Here is a 15,667-nt window from a genome sequence, read left to right on the forward strand (position 1 = left end):
ACATCAAAATTAATCTTTATAAAAAAATTGGTATTATTAATAATTAGAAAAATAATAAATTTTATATATTTATAGAGAAAATAAGTCAAACGCAACTGACAATTGATATTGACGCGTCTATAGTGGGCCAATATTGTGGTCCCAGTGCACGGTAAATGACATGCATAAATTGTACGGTAAACAGAAACAGTCATGTATTTGGTAACAAGATATTCAATAGACAACATGATTATACTCTGGAGGGATTATTACATCGTTTATACACACAAAATTGATCAATTTATTTTTTCTCCTAATTGAAAAATACACATTTTTTTTTTTTTATTATTATTAACAATTTATCATTCCAAAGGGAAAAATAATAATAAAAAAAAAAAAGATTGCAAAGATTATAAAAAACGTTATTGTTTTCTTTTTTTTTATCATTCATTTGTGCGTGGAAAACATCAAAGGAAAATTATTTTACTTTTTTTTTCTTTTTTTTTTTTTGATGAAACATTATTATTTGCCTTTTGTTCAATTTTATTCAATTTTTTTAATTACTTTTTTTCTAAATGTGAAATGAAAAAATAATACAAAAAAAAAATTATTAATTTTCAAATTCTGTTAATATGAAAAGATTTTGGAAAATTATTTTAATCTATAAATAAATGTTTTTGACATTTAATTTAATAACTGTAAAATTAGAAATTAAAAAAAATTTAATTTTTTTAGAAATAAAAAAAATAAAAAAAAAACACTTGGATTTCTGTATTAAATGGATATTTTTAAAAAAATAGACGCATAAAATTCGCTATATCAAACGAGGAAATAAAATTGAAATACATTTTTATTGTATATATATATGTAATATTATGCGTTTCTCTATATTATACGGTTGTTGGGATTTTTTTCCAAAATAAAAAAAAAAAAAAAAAATTTTTCCTTCCATTACGGTTTCTTTTTACTCGGAGAACATTTTCCATTCTGCATTCAACTGTAAATAATTTACTTCTACTCTACCTAAAAGTGCAATTTTCTCCGCGCGTATATATATATGCGAGAAAATCATAAAATGTACTATAGAAATTTATAAACAAATAAAATTTAATAGAGATTTTTTTTTCGAATAACGCGTATACAAAATTAAATGATAAAAATATTTTTTATTAATTTTATATGCAATTTTTCTTTTTTTTAATTTATTAGTAAGAACAAAAGTCAGTCGTAGACAAAGGTGACAACGACCGTTACGAAATGCAACTGCGCATGCGCTACTGCAACTCTCTCATTGGTTGAAAAAGGCGCTCTTATTTTAAATGCATCAATATAAAAAAAAACTGTTCGGAAAACAATAAATAAATTTTTATTTGTTTCAAATAAATATTTATTGCAAATAAATTTTATTTTATTTACGACAAATAAAAAAGTTTTAAGATAAATATATACGTTTATTAAACTTAAATATATACATTATATTTGTTTCAAATAAAATATTTCACTGGATGTAGTTAGAAAATAAATTAATTTCGTTTGAACTAAAAAATAATTTTCTATTCTCATCGAGATTATAATTTTAATATATAAAAAAAAAAATTAAATACCGTAAAAGCTTTTAGCAAAATTTTTCACTTTTATACAAACAGAAAACCTATATATATATATATAGAATTGAGAGGTTTACTGAACCATATTTATGCGCACACGTAGAACTTTAATTTCGTTTTGCGCGAGAAAATTTTATTCATCATCGTATTCTTCAAGTTTGAAATATATAGATGTGTGCTCGTAAGTTTAGTTTAAAAAAAAATGATAAGGAATTGAATTTTAATCAAATACACTTTAACGTCAAACTTTGCGAAATCAAAACCCATATATAAAATCGCTTTTACTCTATAGCAGAAAAAAAAGGCGCAATAAATCTTTTTCGGTTTTTTTTACATTATTTATTAGTGGAAAAAAAAAATTTCTGTCGCTATAAAGAGAAAAAAAGTTTTAACATATTGAAAATTTTCATTTTGAATTTCTTCCAACTATTGAAAAAGCAAATTTTCTTTTTTTCAATTTTATTTTTAATTGAAATTCTTAACATAGGATAAAAAAGAAATTTTCATTGTTTCTTTTATTAACAGAGAATAATAGTAAATTATATTAAAATATAGTAAATAAACATTAATAATAATAACTTTAATTATTTATTAATTATTTATTACTTCTATTTATTTAATTATTAAATTATTAATAATTAATAATAATTAATTTTTTATTAAATAATAATAAATAAATTGAGGTCGAAACTTATATTTTTAAATTTAAGAATATATTTCTTCGTTGAACGTATAATAATAAGATAAAACTTGTCGTGGCTTTAAATAGAAAAAAAAAGTTTGTGACTTATTATGAAAATGTGAATGAGAAATCGCGAGATCTCGAAATCGCTAAATCCAAAAACAGATGAATAAATGTAAATCTGAAGAATTTACAAGTTCATGGCAAAAGCTCTTTTGGCTAGAAGATTTAAAAAGAAAAATGATCCAATAGAGATAGAAAGAGTCATATTTATTATTCAATAAAAATGTGCACATAATGTAAAAATAGAATAATAAAGTGTTTTTATATTCATATAGAGCACATGTTTGGTAAAGTGAATAGAATTTCTATTTTTTCTTTTTTTTTTTTTGAATGTATTTCCCGTTTATATGAAACAAAAAAAATCTTGATATGTATCTGTTCTCATTTCCTTTTTCAATTCAGCAGGCCTCATTCAGCAGGCGCAACGAGTAAAAAATATAAAGTGTCATACTTCGCATATATGTAGAGAATTTTATATCTTGCAAAAAAAGAAAAAAAAAAAATGAGACACACAAAAATTTTTCGACACTCTTCACATATTCTCATCAAAAACCTATTTTTAACTTTTTTTTTTTTTTTTTTTTTAATCGCGAGAAACATTTTAATTTTCAACTTTTTCTCTTTTATTTTCGTTATTTTTTTTTTAGATTGTAAATAAAAAATTTTGTTTTTATTTACTTAAAAAATCCAATTTTTTAAATAATTTATTTATATATTTTATTATATTTATTAAGATATTAAATTAAATTAATGAAATTAAAAAAAAAAAATGATAATAAAACGTAATGTTTTTTTTAATTTTTGTAACATTTTCTATTTGTAATTTTGTAAAATCGAAACTTGTGAACAAATGAGCTGTCGTTACATCGATACTGTTTATCATTGTTATCTGACAGTTCTCGTTTGTTTACATCAATTTATGTTTCCATCAATATCTGTAAAGTGTTATTTCAAACGAGATTTTTCTTTTCTTTTTCAACAATACAGATAAGTAAATTTTTTTTGTTCCACAATTTATTGTTTTTTAAATTTTAATTAAAAATCAAGAAATTTAAATTAAATTATTCTTTTGATTAAAATAATTTTCAATTATTATTAATAAAATAATTAATAATAACAATAAATAATAATAATAAATAATAATAATAAATAATAATAATAATAAATAATAATAATAATAAATAATAATAATAATATCAAAATTCAATTCTCTAAATATGAGACAATGTAGCATGGACTATTCAGACACCATAGAGAAATGTTTTCAATTGTTACTGAATTTGATTCTTTTCAATGATAAAATGACATGAAACAATTTTCCGCATGTTTTTTTTTTACTTTTTCTATTAAAGCATTTGCTTTTCTCCAATTTCTCTCATATTTCAATTCTGGAATGCGATTTTCCGCCAAAATTCATGTCAACTAGTGAAGTATTATCCGCTCAGTGGATTTGTTTCAGTGCACGTATACACATATAGCAATTTTTAGATACCTATATATATATATAGTTTGATATGTGTTTTCCCCGTTAATTTGAAAAAAATACACATTGAGAACGTGAAACAATATTAAAATCATAGCCGGAAGTTAGAATTTATGAGAAGTTCGACAATGAGAGAAAATATAATTCGTGAATTGTTTCGTGAAAAATGTTCACTTTTGTGATGAAAAAGGACTTATTATTTCTGTACAATATGAAAAATTATACTCTTCAGTTATTGGTAAATAATATCTTTTTTTGTTTCTTTAATTCAAAAACCAATTTAGAATTTTTTACTTTGTAAAAAAAAAAAGAAAATTGTGTCTGACTGTAAAGAATGTTTGAAAATTCGCGGGTAAATATTTTATATAAATATTTACCCCACGTCGATAAAAAAGTTACCGATTGTAATGTGCATCGTAGTACCCGATCGCGCCACGCGAGCTATATCGTCGACCTCTCTCGCAAGCGTCCTGGCTACCGATCGCCTATATAAGCTGCGCTCCCGCAGAAAATCGGCACTCGGCAGTCTTCTCTCTAAATCTGAATTAGTAAAAATGTTTACTAATTTAAATTAGTGATTCACTTTTTGCTTTAGAATTAGTTAAATTTTACTAATTGTTAGTAAAAGTTACTAATAATTAGTAAAATTTTACTAATTGAGAAGCAAAAAGTGAGTCACTAATTCAAATTAGTAAACTTTTTTACTAATTCAGATTTAGAGAGTTTTTTTTTGTTAATAAACGTTATTTTTCGAAATGTGTTTGTAATTTTAATGTAATACCGTTGCTTAAAAACGAACCCTAATCCGGCGAGCTAATCCAACACTTATTTTATCATTACATTCATTACATAACTAAAATTGGTTTATACTACTTACATTGAAAAAAAAAATTCGAATTTGGTTCCGTCTGACTATAAACAAACTTTACTACTTAAATTGTTTACAATTTTTATTTTTGTCTAACCAAAAATTACAACCACTACTTATATTCAAATTAAATTTTAAAAATTGTAAAAATTTATTATCAAAATTTAAAAATTATTTATAATTATGATAATTATTATTATATGAAAATATTTATTATAATGTAAATTTAATTAACACTTGCTTTTGTTCTTGTTGTAATTACAATTAGTCGATTATTCATAAACGCCTAACAGCTAATTATAACCTTCTATCATAAACAAGCTCATAAGAATTGAATGAACTCATTCAACACTTTCATATTATTCGTTAAGCTAACTGCGTACAATTCTATGTTATGTAAACCTTAACTGTTATTTAAACATAAAACAAAAATACACATACTTTAGTTTTCTTTGCATATTATTCTTTTGTTTAAAAAAAAAACCTTTCAGAATTTGTTTCCTTACAAATATAAAATTATTTTTTTATTTTTTAAACATTTTTTTGCTATTTTTTGTCATCATTTTTTAACTCAAGTTTTTTTGGAATAATTTTTAAAATTAATTAGTTTTTCAATAAATTATTATCCTTATATGAAAACAATAAAATTTGAAAAAATAATAAAAAAAGGAGAAATTTTCAAAAAAAAAAAAAATTCCATAAAATTCCAGAAGGAAAAAAGAAAAATAAAATATAAAACTTTGTTCGCTATGGGAAAAATTGATTTAATGTTCCAACTTTCGATCTGGGTAAATAGAAATTTTCTTGCATGAATTAAAATTGAGTTAGATTGCACAAGCAAGCAGACCTTTAGCTCTGTACACTAATTAAAACTTTGTATTTTTCATAAATGTAAGACGGAAAATGAGCTCTTAAAATTTGTTTACTTTCTTCTTAAAAATAAATAAAATTATATATATATATACATTCAGCATTAAAAATCAAGAAAGAAAAAGTGTTTATTTAAAAAAAAAAAATTTCTTATTTATCTCGAGAGTATAAAACTTTCAACAAGTAAAATTTCATATTCATTTTTATATATAAATAAAACTTATATCTGTAAAATATTTTTTAAATATAAATTATTAGATTTAAAAATAATTATATTTACCTAATAATAACAAATTTAACATAATAATTAATAACAATAAAGTACAAGGCATTTTTTTGTCTGTAAAACTATTATGTAAAATTATTATATAAAATTATAAAATTATTATGTAAAAATTATTATTCATAAATTATTATTAATAAAATATGAATAATAGAAAAAAATAATATCTGTTAAAATTTATTATATATTGAAATTATAATTGAGATATATATAAATATGTGACAAAAAAGTGAATGGAGATTAATCTCAGCAATATATTTATCTTCTGTCTTCATTGCACTCTATTTTGCAACGTCTGACCGCATTAGCTTCATTCTACTGTGAGAATTTCTCACCCCACTCTTTCTATATACTATTTCATATTTAGCTTGGACAGCACAAAAACTTTCGTTCAGCTTTTTAACGCTCATATATAATTCAACATGCACAAGGAAATAAAATTTAACACACATAAATTTGATATATGTAACTCTAAAAAAAAAAAAAAAATTTTTTTTCCAAAAAAAACAAACAATGAGAATAACACTTTATATATAATTTTAAGAAAAAGAATTCATCATCTTTGTAAAAAAAAAAACACACAATAAGAAGGAGCTTAAAATTAATGAAAATCTTAAAACAAAGAAGACAATACTTTCTTTTGTTATACTTTTTCATATATACATTTTTTTTTTTTTGTTATAATAATAAGCCTTAGTTTAGCTATCCTGCAGTATAGAAACAAGAAATTTTTCTTCAGACAAAAATCTTTTCTCTATTCTTATAATACAATATATAGAGAGAAGGAAGCCCTTATTTTTGGTGAAAACTTTCGACGAAAGATTTGTGATAATAGGAAACTTTTGGAAGCTTTTACAAATGTAGCGTAAGGAAATACTTGAATGTAAAAATTAATCGACTGTGATAATACTTTTTTTTATTACAATTATTATAATTCAGAAAAGTATTTGTCTAAACGTTTTAACTATAAATTTTTCCATTATTATTTATTTATTTATTTATTATTATTATTATTATTATTATATTTTTCAGACCAAACTATATTGTTGTCGTTACCAAATTTCCCTTGAAATTTTGTTGTGTTAACCAAATTTTTGTTTAAATCAACTAAACTTATTTTAATTGTGTCAAAATAAATTAATTTTTAGGTTTTTTTTTTAAATTAATATTCGTTAAAGTCAAATTAACTTTTTTTCTAAATTTACCAAAAATAACACAGTATTATTAAGAGAATAGAATTTTTTTTTCCCCCTTTTTTGTAAAGTGGAAGTCAATTTTTTTTCTTTTTTTTTTTCGTCGTGAACTTTAGAAATTCTTATCGCGAAAGCCACCAATCGACGCGCGACAATGTAAGGGAATTTAGCGTTCCACTATGTGCAAGAATGCGCTCACGGCTTTGATCTATTTTATTTTATTTTATTTTATTTTTTTTTTTTAACTCGAGTAATCGATAAGAGACGGCGTTTGCTGTGAACGCTATATAAGCGCGCGAAGAAGACCACCTGCCGGACGATCGTTGGATGAGAGAGAGAGAGAGAGAGAGAGAGAGAGAGAGAGAGGGAGAGAAAGTGCAAAAGGAATAAATAGGTTTTTGCTACTACGGAAAATCGAGCTGGGTGCGATAAAGTTCCGCGTCGCCCTTACCATTCTCGTTCAAGCATTTCGAAAGATGTTTGAAGGTAAAAAAAGAAGAAAACTTTATATAAAAAAAAAAAAAAAAAAAATTCTTTTGTGGCTTATCTACAAGGACGATTTAGTATAAAAAAAATAAAAAATAACCAACGACATAAACTCACTTTTCTATTTTAGAGGTCTTAGATAAATTTTTTTTTTCAACCACTGATCTTGGTTTATATTTTTATTTTCAAATTTTTTTTTCCTCCAAAATACATAATATAAAGAATAATATTTTTTGTAAATAATAATAATAATAATAATAATAATAATAATAATACTAATAATAATACTAAAAATAATAATAATAATACTAATAATAATACTAAAAATAATAATAATAATAATAATAATAATAATAATAATAATAATAATAATAATAATACTAAAAATAATATTAATTATAATAGGTAATAATAATAATAATAATAATATTATTATTATTATATAGTAGTTTACTTTACTTATTCAATATCGGAAAATTCTTCAAACTTTAAATGAGCATTTTAATTAAAGTTAAATTTATTTTAATGAACCCAATTTCACAGTGTTTTATATAATTTATAAATATAATAAATTATAAAACTGAAATATGTTTACAAAACATTTTATAATTTATATTTTAATTCATTATATTTTTTTAATTCGAATAAATTAAACGATAATAATAAAAGTAGTGAATAGATTACTGTCTGACTAAAATATACTTTTACTACTTATATTTTAAGTATTTTAATTTTTTTTTTTTTTGCTAATTATAGATTTACTTACAGGGGATTTAATAGTTGTGTTTGACTAAAACCTACTTTTACTATTAATAGAAAAAATTACAAAAAAAAAACTGTTTCTGACAAGTAGTAAATGTATTTTTTTGGTCAGACAAGAGATTATTAATTCCCATTATTCGTTTGGCAGTAGTAGAAGTAAGTTTTAGTAAGACGGAAATATTAAAAGTTTTTGTAATTAAAAATTTATTTAAAAAATTAAAAAATTGACAGTAGTACAAGTAAATTTAAGTCAGACATTAAAAATTAAGCAGTCAGTTATTAAAAAAATTAATGTAATTTTAATGTAAGTAGTTAGTGAAAGTTTTAGTCAGACGAGAATCTATTAAATTTTATTATTCTATATTGTCAGTAGTAAAAGAAATTTTTAGTCAGACGGAAATATTAGAAAAAAAAATTTAGAAAAAATGTATTTTTTTCGTAATTATAAAAAAAATTGAAAAACAGTAGTACAAGTAAATTTAAGTCAGACTTCTGCTTTTTTTCATTATAAAAATAATAATTTTCATTTTTTAATTATAAAAAAAGAATCTCTTTTTTTAATGTAAAAATAATAATTTTCTTTTTTCTTTCATCTATTTAAATAAACTTTATCCAAGAGAAAGAGAATAAAAGTCGTCATGTCTGGTCGAATATTATACCGTTTCTATAGAGAAAATTGCGTCCAACTATATAATATTCGCAGATGTTTTCCACTCAGAAAATTACTTTTCAGTGAAAAAAAAAAACTCTTGACTTGTAATAAACAATTTTTTTTTTTTAAATTAAAAATGATTTTTTTTTTTTTTTAAGGAAAAAGTAATCTTCTTTCTCTTTTTGTTTTCAAATAAATTTTTAATTTTAAAAAATTTTTTAAAGAAAGAAATAAAGAAAGTTGTATTTTATAAAATCGTTTGAAAAAAGTTTTGCGGTGATCTGTCGATTACTTTCTTTCGAGAACTCAATCATTCCAAACGAGGCGCACTAACGAGTCTCTGGAATCTAAAAGTCCTTTGCCAGTCAAGAAACTTTTGTCGCAGACAAGAGAGTTTCTGATTGAAAAAAAAGAAGAAAAATGAAAAAAAGAAAAAAAAATTGTCATCCAGTATTTCAATAAAATTAAAATACGCCATGTTGCTACAAATTATCAATGACATTTCGATCCTCTACTCAAAGTAAATTATCAAAGACTTGAAATAAATAAAAAAAAAAAGAGAGTAAATTAGAGTTTTTTTTCTGTTTTTTGACTTGTAATCATGGACAATTTTATAAAACGCCGCCCTTTTCAAAATTATTATTATTATTATTACTATTATTATAATTACACTAAAAAAAAATTTATTTGATTCAAAATAATCGCTCATTTGATTATTATCAAATAAATATTTACTTGAACCAAATAATTTTTATTTGTATTAAAAAAACTTTATTTTAACCAATAATTTCTTTCTTTGAAACAAATACCATTTAATTGACTAAAATACAGTTTATTTAATTCAAATAAAAATTGTCCCGAAATATAAATAAAAAATTATTTGGTTCAAGTAAATATTTATTTCATAATAATAATAATAATTTGTTTCAACTATGATGTTCTTTATAATTAAATTTTCAAAAAGACAAAATCATTCCTTTTTTTTCGTTAAATTAAAGAAGAACTTTTAATGTAATTAAATTTTATATTATGGAATTATAAATAAAAATTAAATTTTTTTCTTTAATTAAAAATTCCTACTCAACATAAACTTTGGTGAAAAAAAAAAAAATTGTTTACCAACAATTATTTGTAACAGGATTTTTACATTTTGAAAAAAAAAACTCCACTATTTTCATTATCAAAGAATTTAATTTCATTTCATAATTTGGATATTAAATTTAAAAAAAAAAATTCCCACGTTTTTAAAATGTAAAAAGGGGAATATGATTCTTTTTTTTCATAAATTAAATCTGTTAATTTTGGCTTTCCCTGGAAGAGGAAATGTGCATCTAATTAGCAGAGATGAGCTTCAGTTCCCTTTGTGTTTACTATGCATGGAATAAAATTCTTCTATTAAGACAAATCCACGAAAAATCTCTCGTTTGTAGATTTCAGACTTTTTCAGTTTGTTTAACACATATATTTATTTAAATGAAAAATTGAATTGAAAAAAACATTTCCAAAAATTTTCTTCCGTTGAAAAAAAAGAAAATACATTTAAAAACAGAATTAATGAACCAATTAAAAAAAAATTGAGAATTTTTATCTAATTCAAAGCTGAAACTATTATTCTTCTAAACAACTTGTTTTTTTAGATTTATTTATATTAAAATTAGAATAATAATAATAATAATTATTATTATTATTTTGAATATTAATATTTTTTGTCTATTTATTAAATTATTATTATAATTAATAATATATAATATTTATTTACAATAAATAAAGTAATTATTTTACAAAAGTAAAAATGTTTTTTCTTGCATATTTTTGAAAAAAAAGATTTAATTAAAATAAATTGTGAATTTAAATTAAAATCAGAGCACTCTCCGTAAGGAATTACTTTCTCTTTGTAGAAATTTCTCAACTGAGGAATTATTTTAGTATAAATTTATATATATATATGATGAAAATTAAATAAATATAATTACTTGCTTCCTTTGATTATTAATAATAAAATACACTACTCTAGAGAGACAATTAAATTATTTATTTTCATTATTAATTAATTAGAAACCATTTAATGTTTATAATATTATTATTATAATCCAATACTACCATCAACTACAATAATTATAACATTTATTATTATTTTCTCTTTACTAAATTGTTATTATTATCATCCTACAATATCCAATATATATATATGAAACCATACAATATATGCAAATTCCAATTTTACAAAAAAATTAGATAAAAAAAAAAATGAAATTTGTTTTTGAATTATAAATCATCTTGTGCAATTTTTGTTTCATTGGAAATTTGTGTATATATAAATTCTGGTATATATATAGAGAGAGAGAGAGTCTGGCCTATAAAATGGATATATCCTCGTTGGTTTCTCCCCAAGGGAAATTCAATGGAATTAGAGAGAAAACGATTGCATTTTCTATTGACAAAAAACATTGAACGAGAAAGACCATTAGCCAAAAACCAATCGTATTTTTTTTATTAATTTTTACGTAATAATAATTTTTGCCATTAAAATATAATTTTTTTCTTTTTCAATTTTCCACAGATAATTATATATATATATATATATAACATATCACGTAAAATTGTAATCAATATTAATCGTATCGCAAATGCTAATGAAACATAAGTCAAGCTCACCTTTAAATATTTAATTAATTATCGAAACTCTATATCGCAATAAAATAAAATAAAATAAATTAAATGCTTTTCTTTATAGGTCAAAATCCAATTAAAATAATTAAATTTTAACTTTTGATTTTCTAATTAAAAGTATATATATATTAGATTAAATCAATTAATTAATTTTTAATTTGTCTTTTTCGATAAAAAATTAAAAATCACATGACAAAGTGTCACTAAAATTTTAATTATAACGAAAAAAAGGGTATTTTTTCGAAAAAGAGTCTTAATGACATTTTTTTTCCATAAAATCTTAATTATAAATTTAAAAAAAAAAATTTTTGGAAAAAAAGTCGCAATGAAAATTTGTTGTTTTTTTTTCAGCATCGAGACACGCAAGAGACTTTGACAGTATTGGACAGGTTAGACCTCGATACAGAAAAGCCAAGTGACGAGGAACTTGCCAGGAAGTTTGGATTCGAGGAGGCCTACTACGAAGGTACTCTAACGTGGTGGCAAAAGCTCAAACCAAAAATGTGGTCCCTTTTTGATGAACCTTATTCCTCAAATGCTGCCAAGGTCGGTAATTTTTTATTAAATATTATTATTAAGATTAAAAAAAAAAAAAAAATTTATTAAATTATTAAGATAAAAAAAAAAATTTTTTTCATTTATTTATAATTAATTTTTCTTTTTGGTTTTGACAATAAATTTTATAATCAATGATAAATATAATTAATGCTATAATTTTGATAAAGATATAAAAGCTTAAAAGCCCTTATAGTAGGCAGATGCTTTTAATGAAATGAAATAAATATAATTCTGACAATAAAATGTAATAATATAAATTATCAAGAGAGTATAATTTGCACGAATGGAGACAGAATATCTCTCCCCCTTTTTTTTGAAGATAATGGTTACAGATAGCATATATATATATTATATAAGAAAGAGAGAGAGAGGAATAACAATCAATAAATGTTTCCCTTGAAAACGACTGTTCCCAAGACATTTGATTGTTTTCCCAACCTCCCTTTTTATATAAAAAATAGAAGTGGTAGTAGTAAACCGTTTTTAATGTATCCCACATGATTTGCTCTCAAGTGTCTCACTAACAAAATTTCCTGAAAAAAAAATTATTGTTAATTAAGAAAAATAATTGAAATAAACTATAATTTTACTATCTCACCTTTCTTATTTCAAGGAAATTTTTCATTAATCTAAATTAATAATTATAGAATTATTTTAGCATATTTAAAAAAATAAATTATTTTAAAAAAAAAATTTTATATTTAAAAAGCATTTATATTAAAAAAAATTTATATTTAGTTCTCATTTTATATTTAATTTCAACTTTAATTTATTTTATTCCTTTAATTCGATAAATTTTTTTTTTATATCACAACACACAACCCTCTTGTGTGTTAATTACTTTTCTCATCAATCATATTTTTTGCCTTTATTCTTTGAATCTCGCTATATAACCATTTTCCTAATAGAATCTGTAACTCAATTTCTCAATTTATTAAATTTCGTATATATATATAGAACTATACAGAAAAGGGATTTCATTATTTATCCTAAAATCTATTACATTATGCATGAATGTTTATAAAAATAAAACACGTTTTATAATTAAACTTTTATTAAAAAATACTTTTTATTTCTTTTTTTTTTGGAATATTAATTTTTTTAGATATAATTTTCATTGTGTCGAATTTTTATGAATAATTCGAACATTTATAAAATTCGGCTCAGTGAAAATTATAACTAATAAAAAAAAAATGCAAAACTCCAACAATATTGATTTTTAGAACTTATTCATATATGTTTCTCTATTTTTAATATATTTTGAAAAATTGATGAAACAATAATTTATAATAAAAACATTATTATTGTTGATATATTTATAGTGGCTTGTTCAAAATATAAATCGTCATAGAAATAAAGAAAAATGTGACCATTTTTGAAAGGGGGGACACAAAAAATAGAAGAAAGATTTATGAATCGTATAATTCATTCATTTATTTATTTTATTCGAAAATCCAATCCATTTGTTGAATCTTGTGGTTTGGTAAAACATGGTTAGCATTATATATAGAGGGGACAAGTAGGGTATATGCCTTTTCGGATTGGAAACGCAAACGTTTTCTTCGCTAAGAGGATTGTCGAATGAGAAAAGTAAAACCCTTTATATTTGGCAACGATCCTTATTCAAGTAATACACCAACTATCCTATTCAATGTATTTATGTCTATATAATCATGTTGTTAACGCTCTACTTATCATTCTAAATAGCCACCCCCACCCCCATCACCTCCTTTACTGTTGTATCGATAAAAAGCATTTCATCAAAATATTTCGAAAAAAATATTTTTATATTTTACATTCTAATAAAATGTTAAAAATTTATTTATATTTAATAAAATTTCTTATATTTTCATCCACAATATGTTTTTCTTTTTTTTTATTTTCATACAAAAAAAATTAAATTTAAACTCTTTTAATAGAATTAATTAAAGTTTTTTATTCAAAGTAAACTCTGAATTGCGCATAGGTATTTACATTAATAACTTCAGAGTATTTCAGCACATTTAAGTTTATTTCTAGAGGGTATAATTTGACTTGTTCATAATAAGAAACCCATTTTAGATTCTTAATTTTCACTAATTATATACAAAAAAAAAAATTAGACTACTTGAGAGAAAAAAGAAATACTCTTTGGCTTTTTTTTAAAGAAGAAAATTTAAGTGTTCACATATATATTTTTTTTATTTCACATCCACTACTCGAAATATATCATTAATGGAGTCTTAATCTGTAGATTCGATTTTTTTTCGTTGAAATGACCTACTTTTACAATAACGGATGTCGCGCCCTCAAATATATATATATATATATATATATATATAGTATATATGTATATGGCAATCAAATGACAAATATACGTATGTGTGTTTGTCGTAATATTTTTATTTTCTCCTCAAATGATTTATCAATGTCCTTTTTCTTTTCTTCAAATTAATAAAGTGTCTAATTATATAATATTATAGAATTGTTTCATTTCTCTCTCTCTCTCTCTCTCTCTCTCTCTCTCTCTCTCTCTCTCTCTCTCTCTCTCTCTCTCTCTCTCTCTCTCTCTCTCTCTCTCTCTCTCTCTCTCTCTAATTATCTACAATCTTTAAATATATATATATACTATATTTTATCTCAAAATTTGGATTTTTGTTTGTCTTGTTTTTCCCCCTTTCTATTTATCTTTAATTATATACAAAGATTAATTGTTTTGATTAATAATCTATAAGAATCTATTTGGAGAAAACATTTCTATTATTTATGAAGAAAAATAAAAAAAAACCGATTAAATCGAAAAATAATATTACACAATGACAATATTGTATTTTTAATCTAACGTCTATAAATAAAGAAAAATAGTTGATTGTAATGTATTAATATATTGTCATAAGTATCGGAATAAGATTTTGTTTAAAAAAAATAGTATTTATATTTTTTATTTTAGTGTAACATTGAACAGTTATCATATTAACTGCAACACATAATTTTCTTACCTAACGAAAATTTTTCTACAAAAAGATAATCAATTTTTATAATAATCTTGTTATTTTATTTATTTTTATTCACTTAAGTCCGAAACCAATTACAGAAACTTTGCAAAATTGACACACATAATTTTTTTATTTAACGAAAATTTTTCTAAAAAAAGATAATCAATTTTAATATTAATTTTGTTATTTTATTTATTTTTATTCACTTAAGTCCGAAACCAATTGCAGAAACTTTGCAAAACTGCCACCCTTATTTTTTTATTTAACGAAAATCTTTCTACAAAAAGATAATCAATTTTAATATTAATCTTGTTATTTTATTTATTTTTATTCACTTAAGTTCGAAACCAATTGCAGAAACTTTGCAAAATTGCCACACATAATTTTTTTATTTAACGAAAATCTTTCTACAAAAAGATAATCAATTTTAATATTAATCTTGTTATTTTATTTATTTTTATTCACTTAAGTCCGAAACCAATTGCAGAAACTTTGCAAAATTGCCACACATAATTTTTTTATTTAACGAAAATTTT

General features: G+C 22.0%; 1 protein-coding gene across 1 annotated transcript in view; it reads left to right on the forward strand.

Moving 5' to 3' along the window:
• The window catches only part of LOC127287701 (potassium voltage-gated channel protein Shaw), a 43,507-nt gene that overhangs the window by 12,931 nt on the left and 14,909 nt on the right, over positions 1-15,667 (forward strand). Inside the window, exon 3 of the mRNA XM_051314764.1 lies at positions 11,950-12,144. Coding sequence (XP_051170721.1) covers positions 11,950-12,144 — 195 coding nt within the window. The remainder of the gene's footprint in view (positions 1-11,949; positions 12,145-15,667) is intronic.

The sequence above is a fragment of the Leptopilina boulardi genome, unplaced genomic scaffold (genome assembly GCF_019393585.1).
Source record: "Leptopilina boulardi isolate dan_hultmark-lab unplaced genomic scaffold, ZJU_Lbou_2.1 LbouV2_372, whole genome shotgun sequence".
NCBI classification, from domain to species: Eukaryota; Metazoa; Arthropoda; class Insecta; order Hymenoptera; family Figitidae; genus Leptopilina; species Leptopilina boulardi.